The sequence below is a fragment of the Hypoxylon trugodes genome, assembly GCF_022578975.1.
Source record: "Hypoxylon trugodes strain CBS 135444 unplaced genomic scaffold F4822scaffold_3, whole genome shotgun sequence".
Classification (NCBI taxonomy): Eukaryota; Fungi; Ascomycota; class Sordariomycetes; order Xylariales; family Hypoxylaceae; genus Hypoxylon; species Hypoxylon trugodes.
Window position 1 is genome coordinate 2,901,424 of NW_026250018.1, and position 18,400 is coordinate 2,919,823.

General features: G+C 47.0%; 4 protein-coding genes across 4 annotated transcripts; 2 read left to right on the forward strand and 2 right to left on the reverse strand.

Annotated features, from left to right (window-relative positions):
- Positions 1-3,770: 3,770 nt before the first annotated feature.
- F4822DRAFT_427185 (ubiquitin carboxyl-terminal hydrolase) lies at positions 3,771-8,027 on the forward strand (the record flags this gene model as incomplete). Its single annotated transcript, XM_051460693.1, has 11 exons — positions 3,771-3,881; positions 4,050-4,139; positions 4,196-4,292; positions 4,349-4,442; positions 4,499-4,850; positions 4,903-5,012; positions 5,077-5,557; positions 5,619-5,743; positions 5,795-6,198; positions 7,028-7,041; positions 7,098-8,027. 11 exons carry the CDS (start codon positions 3,771-3,773, stop codon positions 8,025-8,027), a joined length of 2,808 nt encoding a protein of 935 aa, XP_051317112.1.
- A 1,766-nt stretch (positions 8,028-9,793) lies between these two features.
- On the forward strand, positions 9,794-10,488 carry F4822DRAFT_427186 (carbohydrate-binding module family 13 protein; the record flags this gene model as incomplete). Its single annotated transcript, XM_051460694.1, has 4 exons — positions 9,794-9,948; positions 10,017-10,123; positions 10,181-10,294; positions 10,352-10,488. The coding sequence occupies 4 exons, from the start codon at positions 9,794-9,796 to the stop codon at positions 10,486-10,488; spliced, it is 513 nt and encodes a 170-aa protein (XP_051317113.1).
- A 1,266-nt stretch (positions 10,489-11,754) lies between these two features.
- Positions 11,755-13,193, reverse strand: F4822DRAFT_182656 (uncharacterized protein). Its single transcript, XM_051453428.1, has 3 exons — positions 12,666-13,193; positions 12,063-12,609; positions 11,755-12,005 (listed from the first exon to the last, which is right to left on the reverse strand). The coding sequence occupies exons 1-3, from the start codon at positions 12,874-12,876 to the stop codon at positions 11,972-11,974; spliced, it is 792 nt and encodes a 263-aa protein (XP_051317114.1). The 5' UTR covers positions 12,877-13,193; the 3' UTR covers positions 11,755-11,971.
- A 2,494-nt stretch (positions 13,194-15,687) lies between these two features.
- Positions 15,688-18,336, reverse strand: F4822DRAFT_182691 (CASP C terminal-domain-containing protein). The gene is made up of 2 exons (XM_051453429.1): positions 18,007-18,336; positions 15,688-17,944 (listed from the first exon to the last, which is right to left on the reverse strand). The coding sequence occupies exons 1-2, from the start codon at positions 18,119-18,121 to the stop codon at positions 15,840-15,842; spliced, it is 2,220 nt and encodes a 739-aa protein (XP_051317115.1). The 5' UTR covers positions 18,122-18,336; the 3' UTR covers positions 15,688-15,839.
- Between the last annotated feature and the right edge of the window lie 64 nt (positions 18,337-18,400).

Genomic DNA, 18,400 nt, shown 5'->3' on the forward strand with positions numbered 1-18,400 from the left:
CTAGACTCCCCTCGACTTCCTTTTCGAGCTGTACCTAGGCACCTCTATATTTCTGTTTCAAGATGCCCTCATCCCACTTTCCTACTTCTCCATCCACTTAGAAACCAACATCAATCGTTCGGATGTGCGAACGTGTTAATGTGCCAATGTTTGCCCGGTGGGAGGTACCTACGTATGCAGCTCCACGTTGTTCTTAACCATGTGGATCTACTCCATTACATATGTATGTATTCGATCCTTTCTCATCCTCCCATTGCCACGGAAACACCCTGTGGGCTTATGGTACAAGAAGAAAAAATGTTATAATTGTATTAGGAAGTAACAGTAGTAAACGTCGACCCCTTACGATACGAGTTGCGATCAAGAGGTATTTCTCCTAGTCTAGGGTCACTAGCCTCACTCTATAATCTTTTAGGTCATATACTGTAAAAAGAACAGGCAGATGGATATCGTTTTTATTATACCCCACGGCAATATTGCTAGCTTGACGATACTCCAAGTATCCTGCATAGCCGGCAGCTCGTGGGAGGACAAACCATGTAGTCGGGAGTACGGTCTCGTAGATCGAGGTTCTACCATTGACATGGGTCCCACGCATATGCCTCCTACGTTTGATTCATGGCATGCAAACAATGCGCTCGGCGGTCATCAAAATAAGCATTCGAACCTGTTGGGTTGGGTTGAAAAGCGAGCCGATAAAGGCGAACCCCCTGTCGTTCGGGTATATTGACGTCTTAGCTACCCTGGGCTACCTGATTTCTTATATCATCGTGGGTTTCTAGACTACTAAAAATTCACACATCGTAGATAACACGCCATTCGTAGATTAATATGAGACACCCTAGGACCTCCAAGGATATTATATTTTACTAGACTCTAGTCCCCTCGAGAGTCGGACAGACCCTTAGTGTATATCGTCATGATTTTTTTTTGTTTGCTTTCTTCTCTGCAGTCCGCCTAACTGTGCTTTAGCAAATGATTTGGTAAGACGAACTAGACGATATAGCTTAATTTCAAAATCCTACTACGCGGATAAGGGTCACGACTTTGTATCCCTAAGCGACGGGATTCGCCCTTACTCAACACACAAACAACGCCCGTGCATTTCTATTATGCTCTTCGCTTAAGTTGTACAGAAAATAATATCTTGCTAGCTTAGTTATATAGACTTTTATACCCATTGGATATCTCATTTATTTGAGATAACCTAGTGATATAGGCCGGCAAACATAGCTACTATATGTCGAGTATAATCGAGGCCTCGATAGGTAGCTTCCCAATACGCCCTCTAAGCTACTCTATCCCTTCGAGCGCCACAATATCTATCTATCTACCAATGCTATACCTCTCACTTCTAGTTGGGAACTTCCGCATGCTTATTATTTGGCAATGGCTGGCTTTGGTTGGGTGAATATAAGATTGGTAATCCTCCAGTTATGATCCTACTCTTACCCCGGGCGCTCGGTTGTATTGAAGATGAACCCGATTGTGATATATAACTGGTGAGCATCGAGTTGTCTTGTGAAACCGCCATGTGGCTAATTCAATAGGAACACCTGGTGAAGTCATGGTGTCCAGTTACTTAGAAAATCAAGGTATCTCGTGAAGTTCTCTCGCACCCAATGAACATGGGTTCCTTGAGGCATGTCTAGCATGCCGGTCCTGAAGGAACACCTATTGAACTATTGACACAGACATGGACATGTGCTGAGGGTTCGGAGTATGGAGAGTTTTCCGATTCGCCTGTGTGGTCTAGATGTATAGTGTGGTATGCCAACCACTGCCACTGCTCCCCATTACATCGGTTAGTGATGAAGAATCTCCTTCATAGGGGAACACGACATGCACGTCCCGGCTTACACGAGAGAGATATGATGGCATGGGCATACATACTATCCCCACTCTGTACTTCGGTAACATTATACCTTGCAATACCATATATCTCGGTAATTGGCGAATTTTCCCGCATGTCTTGTGTACTGGTCTACTGTTTAACTCAATACAGTCTGATAGTCGTAGCTGGTCGCTCGAGGGGATTGGCCAGTCGTGGTGGTACAAACTAATCGAGTTCCTTGGAAGACTCGTGTGTTTGCGGTCGCCTCATGCTGACCAATCTATTGCTGATGTAGGGATATTAGCAAAAGGAACAAAAAAAAGGGGTAGTGCAGGGCCGAGTTCGCGACAGCGGCAGGCAGGGGATACACAACGTTTATGTGAAGTTGATACTTGCACACGCAGATGCTAAACCATATTATGCGATGAAGAGGCTCAAAATTAGTAGAGGGATATCCAAGTATAATAAGAAAAGAGATCGGCAATCCGCATGGCAATTTGCGTGCTTGCAGTTGAAATGCTTGCATCCGATAATAGGATAACCCTGGCAATCACCACATAGATTTCCCTACATATAACCTCCGTAACCAAGCTGTCTTCGTTCCTGGAAGAACCTTGCGACTTTAATAGCAATTCAGCGCATCGTGAATGAGGGCCTCTCTTAATTTTTCCCAAGGTGTCTCAGACGCTGGGCATGTTACGGCAGAACAAGGATACACCAGCATTTGACGGCCAGTCTGCTTTCATTCCGTTCACTTATCCACATGGCCACTCGGTAAAGCGACGAGAAATAACTTTTTTCTTCTTCTTTCCTTTGGTATAAGGTGATCGACATTCAAATCCAAAGTAGAGAGGTGCATCTGCATTGATTCGGCGAATATAGAAGACACGACATCCTCACTTTGTTAGTCCATACGCGATTGGAAATTCCACCGCACCTAATGTAGTGACATGTCTGATCTATGTTATTAGCAGCTGTCCAACAAGACACTACTTTTAAGCACCTACCTACCGAGAGCAATTTCAGACGAGGCCGTCCATTAAGGTCCTTCTGTCAGTTATATGCACGGTATCGACATTTCGTTTCATCTATTATTTTGCTGTATGTTCAGTGGGGAGTGGCTTCAAAAGAGCAGATGACATCAACTTCAAAACACTGGAGGAAAAGAAATCAGAAAGCTCAAAGTCAAAAACGTCCAATAAGAAAACTCAATTCCTTTTTGGGTGGCCTGACTAGGATAGTAACTTTGTGACTCTATCTGATTGCATGTATGCCAATCGAACCCAGTACGTACTTCCCTCAATTGAGCAAGCACTATCGGCACTGGACACTGAGCACTTGCCTCACACGCCGACAACCAGTGTACATACCTCTTTTCGTCCCATATTCTAATGCACCTGCCGTCGTTCTTTCCTTTCCTTACTCAAACATTTGCCTACCTCGGGACCCACCCCACAATAGGTACGGCGGTTTTGAGATACCTTTCACTGTTTCTACTTCTTGCCAAACCATCCTAACCTTTCCTTACACAACTCTTCTTCTAATTTTTCTCTCCTGCGTTCCCACAAGCACATCACTGACAAGAACGCGCTTTAATGTGCAGAATCGGCAGACACATTATCGTGCGACTTTTCATTTGATCTTGTCCTCTCTCTCCTGGACCTGGACCTGAATCGTCGAGGACTTACTACCGCGTTTTCGTGTATCCCCGCCTCTCTTTTTCTCTTTTTGTATCGCCAATACGGCCAAACTTCCGGTTGGAAGATCTAAATTCGTCATTCATATTCACATCGCTCATTGTCCTCGCCATCGGCGATTATTCTCTCTAGTTTGTTGATTTCGACCTGCCATCCTTTTCGATAGGCCCTTTTACCTAGTCATTCGCCTTGTACTTGGTTTGTTTTGACGCGACATTCTGTCGCCTAATCAAGACAACATGGGTCTAGGCGCATTCATCGACAAGGCGATGAACAAGATCACCGCTCTTGAGGATCGCATTAACGCTTCAACTTTTGGTCGGGTCTTTCGCCTTGATGGCTCTGGTCATGTAAGTTATCTCTTTGATATCGCCCCTCATTTCCTTCCACCTGCTTCTCGACAATATTTATTGACGCGGTGGATCTTATTTCTATCGTGTCCATTTCTTACCCTCGGAAACCTATGACGCGGGGCGTCTTGATCATACCAGATGAACTATTATGCTGATGATTACTAGCCGAAAACCGTCCGGGGCGCATCTTTCTTCCGAGAGATTCGTGCCGGTTTGACCACCTTCGCTACTATGGCCTACATCGTTGCAGTCAATGTGAGTATCAGATATCTAGGGTTTCTCTTTCCAGATTGCTTACGTAGATTGAAAAGGCTGCTGTCCTCGCAGACTCGGGAGGTACATGTGAATGCCCGCAAGGAACAGAGCCCGGCTGCCCTGGCAACGTTGAATACGAATTGTGCCTGACTGGTAAGCCGCTCGACTCGTGAACAAGTATCAACGCTAAGCTAATACACTTCGTATAGGTTTGAAGCGAGATCTCATCACAACCACTGCAGCCCTTTCAGGTCTCTCTAGCATCGTTTTCGGATTCCTTACAAACCTCCCTGTTTCTCTAGGGTATGTCGATTGTTGACCCATAACTCTCGCTTCTTGTCCTTCTAACACTCTTGAAGACCAGGTATGGGCTTGAATGCCTACTTTACCTACCAGGTCGTCGGCTGGCATGGTACAGGAAGAGTGCCCTATCGGATTGCCCTTACTGCCATCTTTGTAGAAGGCTTCATTTTCGTGTTCCTGGCACTGACCGGGATGCGACAATGGCTCGTCCGAATGGTACCCGCGACTATCAAGACGGCTTGCGGTGTCGGTATAGGTCTGTTCCTCACTGAGATCGGATTGTCTTATTCCGCAGGCATTGGAGCTATAACTGGTGGATTCTCGACCCCTCTAGCAATTGCCGGATGCCCTGCAGAGTATCTTGACAGCAAGGGAGAGTGTGCTAGCCACATTATGACTAGCTCTGGGGTAAGCCTTCCTAGAGTAACATCGCATATCTCTAGCTAACAATGTGTATTAGATGTGGATTGGTATCTTCCTCGGTGGAATCTTTGTGGCGTTCATGATGGCCTTCAAGGTCAAGAGTGCCATCGTCATTGGTATTGCTATTGTTTCAGTTATGTCCTGGCCGTGAGTGACGCACCTTCCTCTCCCCTTCCGAACGTATCGCGAACAAGTAGCTGATATTTACCAGTCGCAATACCTCCTTCACCTACTTCCCTTACACAGAAGCAGGTGAGGAACGATTTGCATTCTTCAAACAAGTCATCGCATTCCATCCGATCCAGTCCGTCCTGAATGTTCAACAGTGGGATCTCTCTGGAGCCAGTGGTGCCCAGTTCGCTCTTGCGCTTATTACTTTTCTGTACGTCGACATTATCGACTGCACGGCGACACTGTACTCGATGGCCAAGTTTTGCGGCGTGGTGAACGATGATGGAGACTTTCCTCGATCAACAATCGCTTATTGCACCGACGCCATCATGATTTCGATTGGTTCTCTCTTTGGTAGTTCGCCTGTTACTTGTTTCATTGAGAGTGGTGCAGGAATTGCTGAAGGTGGTCGAACCGGACTTACCGCGATCTCAACCGGTGTCTGCTTCCTGGTCTGTCTCTTCTTTGCTCCAATTCTCGCTTCTGTGCCTCCCTGGGCTACGGGATCAACGCTCGTTTTGGTAAGTTTATCTATGAGTGCAGACATCTGAGGATAAATCGCTAACTTTTTTTTCTCTGAAGGTTGGCTGTCTGATGATCCGTCAAGTCATCAACATCAATTGGCAGTACATTGGTGATGCTGTTCCGTCCTTTGTCACCCTCGCCTTCATGCCCTTCAGTTACAGTGTCGCCTACGGATTAATTGCGTAAGTCTTTCTTCCTAAGAAAATAGTTAAAAAATCTAATTAGAATGATAGGGGTATGATGGTCTACATCGTCCTCAACACCATGATATGGGTCGTTGTAAAATCTACTGGTGGGAAAGTTACACCATCGAACTGGCACGACAAAGAGGTATACGACTGGGGACTCGGAACTAGGGATGTCCCTGGATGGGTAAAGATTCTCAGGCGAAAGATTCTGCCAGCCCACCTTCTAGTAGACAACCGAAAGGACGGTGTGGAATTGGTCGACAACGATAGTGCCATTAACGCCGCCTCGCGAGGTAATTCGGCTGACGACGGAAAGGACATGCACGTCTCACAGAGTCACTCCCTGCGAAGTCACGCACTGCGAACCCACACCCTGCAGGCTCAACGAGCACACGCAATGCAGAATCAGCAGGCACCACGTTCACCAAGTTCCCCCCGACCTTACACAGGTTGGTTACCTTCTGTTGAATAAACGGACGGCAAGAGAGGCGTGGATATCAATTGTGGACATTTAATCTGAGTCGTGGCCAGGCTGTCCCTTTGGATGTGTCGACCGCTATCTACGTGGGGTTACGAGGGACGAGAACGAGGGGAAGGAAAATTTGCTCCAGGAAAAAGAGGGATACGAAAACTACATAATACGATGATTTCTGAGATGCCCATGAGGATCTATTGCTTAACTTCGCAAGGAAAAGTTGGAGGAGGCATAGCCTTAAAAGTAATGATGCAGAGAGACGCAGATGTACAAAATACCCACCTAAGTAGCCGAAATCCGATGATCCTATCTAATCTTATCGCCGTATCGACCGAGGCATAAATAGCTTACGTAAAATGATGTCTACAGCAAGCTTCCAAGACGCAGGTACCCATGTAGCTTTACGTATTGATTCACATTCACATTTACACTCTACAAACTGCTTTATAAACTTGACATCATACGCCAGAACTTCTATTTGATCCTCTTACACAAATAAGAGCTTCGCAAACACGTATCAAGGCTACCTTTTGATAGTAATTGTCCTTTAAACCCCCATGAGAAATACTTATCAAGATTTCGAGGTATTGAGTCTTCTACGCAGCTAGCTTCTTCATCTTGAACGTTCCCGCGGGTTGTCGACATATCCACGTTTTTATTACAAGTTCTTGTAGCCAGCGCGTTGCCCGCTTTGGCAACTGTAGTTTACGAAATATGAGTGGTGGATGGAATACCAGTTGAGTTCACTCTATTGAAATGCTCCTAGGACGAGCAAGGATTGCTAATCAAGTGCTTGAACGTAGTTGAGTCGGATGCTGTATGTGAAACCACCGACGTGTCTTTTATTATTCGGAGCTAAATAGTATTGCATAGGGCGTTTTCACGTTCCTCCTCAACAACTTAGGCGTACAGAACGTTCAGTTCGAGGAGCTTCTTACCCTAGAACCCGAGTCGCTCGCCAGTCTCTACCCCGTCTACGGCGTCATCTTCCTCTTCAAGTATCCGACAGACCAACCATACACATCGACCGAGAAGCCGCTCGACGGATCCTTCGACCACAATGCTGGCGACCAGCTTTGGTTCGCTGCCCAGACCATACAGAATGCGTGCGGTACACAAGCATTGTTGTCGGTTCTTATGAACCACGCAGATGGAGAGCTAGACGTGGGCGGTCCACTACAAGAATTCCGAGAATTTACAATGGCGTTACCACCCGAGTTCCGCGGCGAGGCGCTGAGCAACAGCGAGCTCATCCGAGACGTACATAATAGCTTTGCGCGCAGCAGCCCGTTTGTGGACGAGACGCAGCAGCGGGGTGGCGAGACCGAAGATGCCTTCCATTTCGTAGCTTACACGCCGGTTAACGGTAAGCTCTACGAACTAGATGGTTTACAACCAGCGCCGATCACGCATGGAGCATGTGGGCCGGAGGAGTTCCCTCAGAAAGTTATGGAGGTGCTACAGCGACGCATCGCACGCTACGATTTATCGGAAATCCGATTTAACCTCATGGCAATGGTCCGCGACCGACGGATAACAGCGCGCGAGATTGGCGATGCAGAGATGCTAGCACGGGAGGAGCGCAAGCGCCGCGATTGGCAATTCGAGAATGCGCTGCGACGGCACAATTTTGTGGGGTTTGCGGGTTCGGTGTTGAAGGGCGTTGTGGATATGAAGTTAAAGGAGAGTGGCGGCAGCGAGGATGCTTACAAAAAGTGGATTGAGGACGCGACGACGAAGACAAGGCAACGGCTCGAGGCGCGTAAGAAAGGAGGTGGGGAGGATATTGAAATGGAGGATTAATGGATGGTTTCCCCAGCGATAGGTTTAAATAGCAGTTTAATCCTATGGTTTCTAACTCCCCCCGGATACCCACGACCGCGAGCCACCTGGTGGCTCAGCGGTCGTGGGTATCCGGGGGTGGGAGTTTCCAGTAAAAACCCGACCCGCCCGGTTTTTCGTAGGCCGATCAGGACGCTGATCGAAAGCCCCATGGTTCGAGTCGACGGGCTCCCCATGGGGTGCCGAGCTTTTTTGCCATTTTTTAAGAAATCATTTTTATTGCCACCATCATTTCACCCTAGGAATTATTTGCGGGCGCGTTTTCTTTTTTTAGATCTCGCAGCATTGTCGGTGCCAGTGCGTATTCCCAGTGCTGGGGTATAATGCTTCCAGACAAAAAATGCCACACCCCAAAGCCACGAGTCACACACATGAAGCATTCTAACAGACTACCTACCTAACCACCGCCATTAAGCGCTAAACGGGCAAAATACGAAGCCATTGGCCCATTCTTGAATTATACTCCTAAATATTGAGGTATATCTTCTTGTGATAGTGGCTTACATATAAAACAGATGCTTCAAAATTGGTTTACTAAAATCAAGCATTTTACGACAATTCCACATCCGAAGCCTCTTCGCAACCGTAGCCGGACTAGCCTCCTGCCCATACAATTATCCTATCAATTCCCGATGCGACTGGTTATTGAAATCCCCTACATTATCGCAAACACGTTAGGCGCATTATGTAACCAATGCAAGGGACGGTGGTTTGTGCGTTTTTTAATGTTTCGAGTTTGTTCTCGCATCCTGAGACGGCAAGGGTTGCGGTCTTCATCGATTAGGAGCATCCCCGTTAACAAAATCACAAAATGACATCTTGCAAATTTGTTCACCAATCAATGGCAGCATAGCAAACAGCTATGCCATGCCCCCCGAATAATGACAGTTTCGGCCTTGGTATAACAGTTGAATATAGGGTTATTATTGCCCCCTAGACGAGGTTACGCTCTAATAACGTGGCCAAGACCGTCGCGTAGCTCTTGACGTCAACGCCCGCAATACGCCGTTCCCAATTCTTATACTAACGATTAGTATTCCGAATCGGGTCGCCGTCAGTATCCACAACCCGGTAATTTCGGCAGTCCGGTCAATCACGCAAACCCGGAATAGGAACACTTTTCGTTCGATATAGGTCTCTTCGAGTTTTCATGAACAATTATCGTCAACACGGAAAATTTGCAACTTTTTCGGAGTAATACATAGTTGGGAATAATCTCATCAAGGTCAATCCCCGCGACGAATCAATGCCGCACTGTTACTTTTCCACAAATTAGCCGGTGACGATATAGGGGGGTAAGGTGAGGGAGGAGATACAAATAGCGGCAGATCTATTGGTGGCCCCTTTCCCCCAGAGGATCTGCCGACGATCGAAGGATACAATTTATGGGCCACCTCCGTCAATTTAATTAATAGGTTATTGACGGATTAGGTAATGTATACCAAGCTCCGAGAATTGGGGAACTTCCCCAGCTTGTGGATGAAGCCTTAATGTATTTTGGCTAGCCTTGGGGATTGGCTGTCAATTAGGCTGGTAAATTGAAAACACTCCAAGCCAACCTGGGAAGACTATTCTAGTATATTCCCCTACGTAAACCCGCGCTGTGTATATAAGTCACTCCCGTCTTTCGAGTCCCCCCTATGGCCCCGATATGACGACGTCGAGTTCTAGCGTTATACGTTATACCTAATACTAAGAGTTATTTAGTTACGTAACGAACATCCAAGATGCTGACCACCACGCCCCTTCTCATGCTGGCGTTCGCCGCGACTGGCTTCGCCCAGGCCCCCGAGGGTTACCGTACCGTGTACATCACGTCGATGGTTGACTCCAAGTTCGTCGTCGTTCCCAAGTCGGCCGCCAGCGGTAGCACCGTCGTTGTGTAAGTCTTAACCTTTTGGAATCACCCGAAAACATCAAAGCTGACTCGTTTTTTTCCTATTCGTTCAGCCAGACAGGTACCCAGAAACCCGAGCAGCAATGGTACCTTAAGACCGGCAGCTCTAAGATCCAGCTAGCTGGTACCGGAAACCTCTGCCTAGATGCAGGTGCCCAGAGTAAGACTTTCATAGGGTAAAAAATACTATGAGGCAACAAATCTAATACGCATCTAGGCAACTGGAAGGACATGGCCTCCATCTCCCTTAAGGAGTGCTCCGACACCGAAGACGGCCAGAAGTGGGAAGTTAAGGAAGATGGCCGAATCGCTCTTGAGAAGTCGACCCCCCGTAAGTATTCACTCAACCTAGTAAATACGGAAGAGTTTGAGTTAACACAAGATACAGAGGAGTGCATCGACCTCCAGTACATGAGAGCCACCGAGAACAACCCCGTCGGTCTATACAGCTGTGCGGGTCTAGGAAACACCGGTGCCGCCGACAAGGGCATCAATTGGCCCCTCGTCGACGCCACCAGCCCCTAGATTCGAACACTTGGGTATTATGCGACAGAAAGACAATCATGGGAAACCGTCAGACAAAATCTATGGACCCAGGAGCTTTCATTCGCCCCGAAAGCCTAGTGTTACTTATATCGATACCAAATGTACATAGCTCGTGTGATCTACGATAAAAATATACTTATAGGACACAAACTTAACTGTCGATCATTTCTGTGCTACACATGCTTCGCAATAGACTAGTAAAACAGAGGCTCTCGAGGATAATTTGCTACAATCACCAGCAACACGAAATTCACCCTATGGAGGCTTACGTCCCGCGTTCGCCCCCTCTCTAAGTTAACTAATAAGCCAAGATCTTAGATGTCAGTAGTAAATTAACAATGAATATACATAAATGAAAATGACGATGCGCAGATTTGTCATAGAGTTCTAGATCGAGTCTCGTATCAATAACACATATGAGCGTACACGTCATTACTTATTTATAATGGCTTGTTTGTACTTCATTGGTCATGATATTTTCATCTCGGATACTGTAGACATAAGTCAAAAACTCTTAAGGCCAGGGCGATTCTAACCTTGATGATATTCCGATTGGCGCCTCATCACTAGACCCTTCCTGAGACACTATAAAGCTTAATTGGACCCAAGTCTAGACTTCATCAATCAGGACAGCGCGCTCAGACCTCCCCCACCTGTCACAGATCCCTTCAATCGCCCTGACTGCGCCGCCGCCATCGCCTCCACAGGAAGGAGTCAAAACCAGCTCCTTCGGGTCCGGTAGCCGGATCATCCTAGCGTTCAAAACCGGGGAAGCCAATCGCTAATCTACGTAGATTCCTGATTGAATCCTGTTCGTAGGCGCTCTTGAACCTGGCTCTGATCATTTTCGTGTTACCGTGCGTAACTCATCGACAGTGACGTTTCAAGAAAAAAGAGAGTAAGTTGCGATTTATGTAGCCGTGGCGGACGTGGTAACGCAGTGATACTGTCACAGGGTCATAGCGATCCTTGTATGGTAGATCCGATCGCCTGTAATCCCAGTCCTGCTCCCCAGGGCATGCAGGCATGTCATTGGGGTGATGTTTCTTGAAACAAAGCTTAGCATCAATCACACTTATAACCACATCACGAAATGATCTTTCGCAAATGGTACGGAAGGAATTTGTGAATTTTGTAAATTTATTAACAAGGTGAAATAAAAGTAGTATACGAGGAGAATAGAAAGAAATAGGTATGAATCGTAATAAAAAGAATATCCCATCGTAGTCTCATCGTTCAATAGGAAGTATGAAGAAGGTATGTATGCATGACTTGGTATCCCCGACGACTTGCGTCCGCCTCCGAACACCCTGAGAAAGATAGTGGTCCCGTATCTACCCAACAGTGCCCCAACCGTTGGCTGGATTGACACCTATCCTTCCCTCTATTATGGAATACTCCTATGCCCCTTTAATTTTTCGAGATTTGTACAATTTTACTAGTTTGAAGTTGGTAATCTTGCTTATGATGAAGATTGACCTTCCCAGAACCAATATCTATTATAGTGTTAGTGCGAAACTCAACAGAAATCGTGATGATGGGTAAGAACATACTGTGCTGAATATTGCACCTCGAATGCGGCAGGTTGGCCTTGGCATGTCGCTGGAGCGCTGCCACCGGCCGTTTGGATTCGGTAAACTTCTTGCAAGTCACCAGTGGAGCCGACGTGGGCCTTGAGCTTCAACCACGGAACGGCCTTCTCGCCTTGTTGACCCTTGGGTGCGTCGGCCGGTGCATCTGTTTGGTTGTCTTTGGAGCATCCTGCCTCACCAATCTGGTATTGAGTCGTGTCGAGGTTGAAGAACGGTGTCGTGTTGTTGGTAAAGAAGTGGTGACCCGAAATAGCCAAGTTCGTGGGGCCCATGCGTGAGTCTTCTTGCGCCGTAAGGTTGAACTGCAATGCCAGCTTTGGTAACATCTGGAGCAGATCCGGGTATGTCGAGGCAACACAGCTAGCGTTGAAAAGAGTTGCAACAGCACCTACGGCTGTGGGGACAGCGGTGGCGTTGGTAGTATCGCATGTGTAGTTTTGTGTTCCACGACCAATAGCCACGTGCTTAAGAGTTAAACCGGGAGATGGAGGAGTCAGCGGATTAGGAGCTGGCGCAGTGTTAGTTGGGTGGTCATGATTCTTTTATTAGAATATGAAAACAAACCTGTTGTCATCTGGGCTTTCGAGAGATCGCAGACAGGTGCGGCTGCCATAAATTTCCCCAATTCGACCTTCTGTGCCAACATGTTGAAGTACTCAGAAACGGTTTCGAGACCATCGGGCTTGGCGGCGTCCCAGTTAAAGGCGGGCCATGTTGGAGCAGCAATGACGGTCGAAGCGCCGAGAAATGATACCAATAACGTCGAAGCATACATTTTGATTGATGTGAGTCGGAAGGAATATGTGGAAGATGAGGATGAAGATGTCGTATATGTTGGTTGGAGATCGTATCGATGTGGTTTCTTCGTTTGATGATTTCTTAACGTAGTCTTAATCGTTATATGCGTAGTAGACTAATAAGAAATAAGAAAACCCAAAGAACCCGACCCAAGTAGATAGACAGAGATAGATGATGAAATCAAGGAAATAAGGAAATACTAAGGAGACAGAATAGGAAAGCGTAAAAGGAAAAGATCTCCCCTAGGAGAGAGAGCTATATAGGATAAATATGTGAGGATGGTATATACAATGGTAGACATCTTCAAGAAGCGGGATGCGATGGGGTTTATTAAATCTGCATCTAGGAGATGCCGCCAGCCTACCTGCCACGCCTAACCCCAGTCCAGCGGTACGGATAGGGTGGTACCCGTTCAGGGTCTAAATTGGGATCAAAGAAAAGGCGAGGGTAGCTGAAGAATGATCATTTTGCCTATGGTTCTGCGGTGGGCGAGCGCTAGACGCAAGGAGGGAGGGTAGTATTGTATTTTGAGAACATCCCTGCCGTCAACCGAACAAGGGCTTCTGAATGGAGAGCCAAGCGATCTGCAGCTAGGACCCGTGGACAGGGATTTAAACCCGCGAACGAAGATCTGACTGGCTGATCAACCTGGTCCGCAAGCGCCAGGGCCGCCTTCTCTTCGGCCACCCGCTCAACGCTTGGTGGTCATTTCTTGGTATATCTTTGAGAGATGAAGAGGGGTACAGCGGCAAAATGGCTGGTGTTTTGAAAGAACTAAGGTCCTGCTCAAATTAGGTCAACAACTATCGTTAATTATGAAAAGATTTGCGTTCTGCAAGGTTGGAATATCAGTATGAAAAATATGAGTTTACAGCGAACAATTTGTACTCTACTGCCTTCGTCATTGAGCAATGTTGGTACGAAATCAGGATAAGGTGTCACGGACGTGCAGGTCTTCTGACTCCTCCCTGCGGCTGCAAGGACAGCTACCTGCATGAAGCTTGAATCCGAGTAGAAAAATGCTCTGTAAGGAGTTATATGACCGGACAAGTACTTGGCCGAAATTCGATGATTGGATAATGACGCCAGCGAGGCATTGCTAAGTAAATGAAATGGAATTATCACTTAAGGTGAGATTGGTAGGTGAAGTCCGAGATGCGTAAAGTCCGGCTAAGAAGACCCTTGTCCTAGATCTAACGTTGAAGAAATCTTGAACGTGGTTGTAAATTACTAGGCTCTTAGTCTGGAAAGTGGTAGATCCGGTTGGCGAAGCTATCCATTGTGACTCTTAGACCAACCTAGAACACTCGAGGTCATAGCTAGCTTCGTTGTGTGTGATTGGGTGATTCGTTGTAGAATGAAAGAAAAAGAAGCTTTGGAGGGATCTGGGTTGCCTGCAGCACGCGCCATCAGATCATTGCTACATAGCACTCTCGTACCTTCCCAGCCATCAATAAACAAGTACGCACTAGCAGGGATTGGGAGTAATTAGGTTATTAGCCCACGATTCTCCAAAGAAGGTGGGTTAATTTAGAAATCAACTAATAAATCTGGGCTAATATCTGTTCCCCACATATCGCTACAGTTTGGCGGTTAACCTCCCGAAATAGCACTAAGAATAGCAACAAGCGCGACCGGCACCCAAAAATAAACAAAATTACCCCTCTCGCTTAAGCGGGGAAAAGCACCATACCCGTTCCGATTAATTTGCCCAGAATACGCATTTACCAATCATCGCGCATCTCATACATCTTGACCACTTTTTCTTTTTTCTTTCTTTCCGGGAACTAGAGCAACCGACTGGATATCTGGAATTGCGAGAAACCGGGCAAATTTATTAAAATGCAATGCCACCCTACATTACGGACATACAGTAGTGTGCGAATTAGCTCGCTATGACAGATCATAATCTTTAACAACTAAAGATTCGCCTCGTCTCAGGTGGTGCTGAAAAGAGGAATTAGAAAAGGCGTCTCGCTCGTCCGACTGGCCATATTATCCGTACATTACCTGCGTACCTATGTATCTATCTAGGTAAGTCATCCACTCTCATGTCTTCGATGTCTCGCAGAGCTAGTAGAGGCCTCCCCATTCTTGACCTCTCTTCCCGCCTGCCGTACTACAGCATCAGTCTCGGGTGTGGGTTGCACCCGCGGCCAAAAGAAAAAAACGGATGTAATTAGCCTTCTCCCATTGGTGTCTCCCCTGCGGTGAAAGTTGAACAATGTGTATCTCCAAGGCAAACCATTGCACTTGTGACCCGGTCAAGCAAGCCATTGATATTAAAAACCCCGTGGGCAAATCGGGGAGGCAGGTAATGACATGACTGTGGTTACGTAGCCCCCCACTATACTTCAACGATGTGTATGTCTGTAGTACGAATATGCTGAATAGGAATCCGGTATTAACATTGGTCAATACCGGGTCCAGGGATCTCTAGCCAATTAGGACAAGTCCTCTTAGACAAACTAGGGCCTCTTATGGGCGGCCCATCTGCAGATTGCGCGCATCATATCCAACGTGGCGGCTCGCCGTCTTGCCCACTTGTCTAGACCCTGAAGGGTAGCTTCGTCTCGTGATATGGAACGAATGAAGAAGGTTCTTCTTATTTATAGAAAGGCGACGAAGAACTAACATCCAAGATTGGCTTCACGATTCTGCTAGCCTTACTTAATTTCGACGTAGTTCATAGGTTGCACTTCTGATGTCCTTGTTTTGATGTAACGATGCGCCTAGCTTATGTCTAACCGCCGACAAATATCATTTAAAGCGTATATACACTATGAGGTAGCCTTAACGTCCAAGCCTCATGGAACGCAATGTAGATAGAATATTTAACATAAACGAGTTGGTATTAGATGTATGACACGTGCCGTATAAGACAAGACCAAGGCCGGCTAGTAATGATACAATAGACGTATTATCCTGCGAACGTGATCATCAATGACCATTGAAACCCTCTTCTTGCCAGCTTCCAGGATGGGCAGCAGCCTGGCCTCTCCCACCACCACCACCATTACCGCCGGCCGCCCCCGCTGCTGCTGCAGCGGCTATACCCTGGCTCAGATTAGTCGAATGCTGCTCGACGTCTACTGTGCCCAGCCAGTAGAGCGAGAAAAATACTAGGATGTGCAATGCAACGCAGTAAGCTGCAAATAGGTTTCTACTTGTTCGCGAAGCCAGAACCATCCGCGTCACCGAGTACACCATCCTCTCCGGGAAACTCATCCGTTTATACGCTCTTGCTGACTCACGCCCTCTGAATGCCGCAAAAGGTGAAATATTCGACTCGTACGCTTTTTTGTAACGGTCTAGCGTGATCCCTGGATTTCCCGTACCGCCCATAGCAACGACGGACGGATTTGGGTTTGACGAGTACGCCGATGACGACGATGCTGATGGTCCATTGCGATTGTAAGTCGACACATATCGTGTCTTTTCATACAGCTGAAGGTTGTCCTTCTGCAAGGCTGCGATTTCTTGTCGTAACTGCGACACTGTGCGATGGGACTCTGACAACTCCCCTTCAAGTTGGGCATTCCGCTTTTTAAAGCGGTCACGTTGAGCAGTGATCATGGGCAATATACCCGAGCCACCACCCATTGGTTCTCCCCCTGTAGTTCGGGGATCAAAGCCCGATATGATAGAGGATGTCGGCGATGTCCTTCCGCCCCTTCTTCCTGGTGCTATAGACGGCGCGTATCTTGTGTAGGTGCCAGCTACTGATACTCCTGATGGGAAAGCATTCTGCCCTTCGGATTGAAGATTTGCTAGGTCATTTTCTAGCTGTGCATTGAGGTTCTGTGACCTCTCTAGATCTGCGTTTGTTCTTGACATTTCCTCTTGCAGGTTCTCCAGTCGACTCTGGAGATCTTGATGAGATACTCGTAAGATGGTCAACTCATCACTCAACTTCTTATTCCTGGCTAACAATAATTGTTCCAGGGTATCACCCTTCCCCTTGGGAGCGGCACCATTCGATTCTGCCAACACATCGTCGTCGTCCCCTGTCGCGAATTCAATACTCTTGAGTACCTCTAATTCTTGCTTGATATCGTCGTAATCGTTCCATTTTTGAATTTTCACCTTTAATCCATCGCGTTCTTCCTTCAAAAGCCCAACTTCTCGTTCTAGACTTCGGAGTTTCGTATCGATATCCCGCTTAAAGGCTTCCTTCTCAACTCTGGCAGAGTCGAGTTTGCGGATAAGTGACGAATTCTCCGATCGCATGCGCATATATCCAGGGTCATCTTCCAAGACTGGTGCCTGCGCTGGGACTTGCGATTTGGATTGGGCGAGATCTAGTCGTAGTTGTTCGTTTCGAGCCTCAACCTCAGCGAGCCTTGCGCTAGTTCGTTCTAAATCAGAATGAACCATCTCCAACTCGGCGTTCGTGACATGACCGTGGCTACCCTCAGCGTCCGCATCTTCGGATCCCTTAAGACGTTGGTTTACCTCATAGCTGGCCTTGATTTCGTTTAGGAGCCTATCCTGACTTTCGATCTTGTCTTCCAGCGCCTTCTCTTTTGCTTCCCAGTTGTCTTTCTTCTCATCCAAGACTGCGATCCACGACTCTTCCACCTCTTTCACCTTTGTCTCTAGATTGTTTTCCAACTGCTTGCGGTTAGCACTTTCTGACTGTAACCTCGATTCGGTTTCCTCTAGTTGCGATGTGAGTTTGACGACGTTTTCCTGTAGGTGTTGGTTTTCATCGGTGAGCTTTGGTAGGGTATCTTCGGCTACAAGCATAGAGTCGACCGACGCTTCGAGTAGAGGGTATGGATCTGGTGCATTTTCGAGGGCAGAGTAGACCTGTAAAAATGCGGAATTGGTGGATTTCGAATGATTGGTGAGGAGGTCGATGAATGTTTGGTAGGCTTTTAAAAGGCTTTTGATTTCTGTCAATTTGGTCGCGTCGTCTAGTTTTCTAAAATCTTTTGTTTTCTGCGCAAGGTCTTTTCGTTGAACGGTGGAGTCTCGTTGGAAAGCCACGATATCTGAGGCCGTATTGTCAAGGGTAGACATTAACGAGCCCAAATCGATGTCTATAAACGGTTAGGACCCAAATATGATAGATCCGATGCAGCAGGGACCTATAATTGCGTACTTCTCCATGCTGAAATAGCATGTTGGAACTGGTTCGCTCCATCTAAGCCAGAGGTGTCGGTATGTCCATCTTCGGTAGGTTGCGCGGCCTTGGGTGACCCCGACACAGTGGCCATCTTTTCTTTTCTCTTTCGGCTTCGACAGATGTCGCTGCCACGGTTATCGGGTCATCAGGTAGCGGAAATATGTAGCGATGCGATCGAGAGAATCTAGCTAGCGTTGTAAAGAGTTACGGAGATAAAGTATGTTAAGGGTAAGAAATAAGAAAGTTAATTGAAGGTTAGACGTGTTCGTTCCAAAATTGATGTATCCGCTGTATCGTCAAGTTGCATCTGCTAAATGCATGTGCAGGGGTCCCGTAAGCTCGGTAACTCGGTTTGATTAGCGGGTTTAGT

Bases quoted from the DNA above. Each gene is read 5' to 3' on its own strand.
- F4822DRAFT_182656 (XM_051453428.1), bottom strand. From the start codon at position 12,876: ATGTATGCTTCGACGTTATTGGTATCATTTCTCGGCGCTTCGACCGTC. The intron at 12,610-12,665 runs GTTTGTTTTCAT...ACACTGCGCCAG, and splicing joins GAAAGCCCAGATGACAACAG to CTCCTAATCCGCTGACTCCT. The intron at 12,006-12,062 runs GTATGTTCTTAC...ACACTATAATAG, and splicing joins GAGGTGCAATATTCAGCACA to ATATTGGTTCTGGGAAGGTC.
- F4822DRAFT_182691 (XM_051453429.1), bottom strand. From the start codon at position 18,121: ATGGCCACTGTGTCGGGGTCACCCAAGGCCGCGCAACCTACCGAAGAT. The intron at 17,945-18,006 runs GTACGCAATTAT...AACCGTTTATAG, and splicing joins TGCTATTTCAGCATGGAGAA to ACATCGATTTGGGCTCGTTA.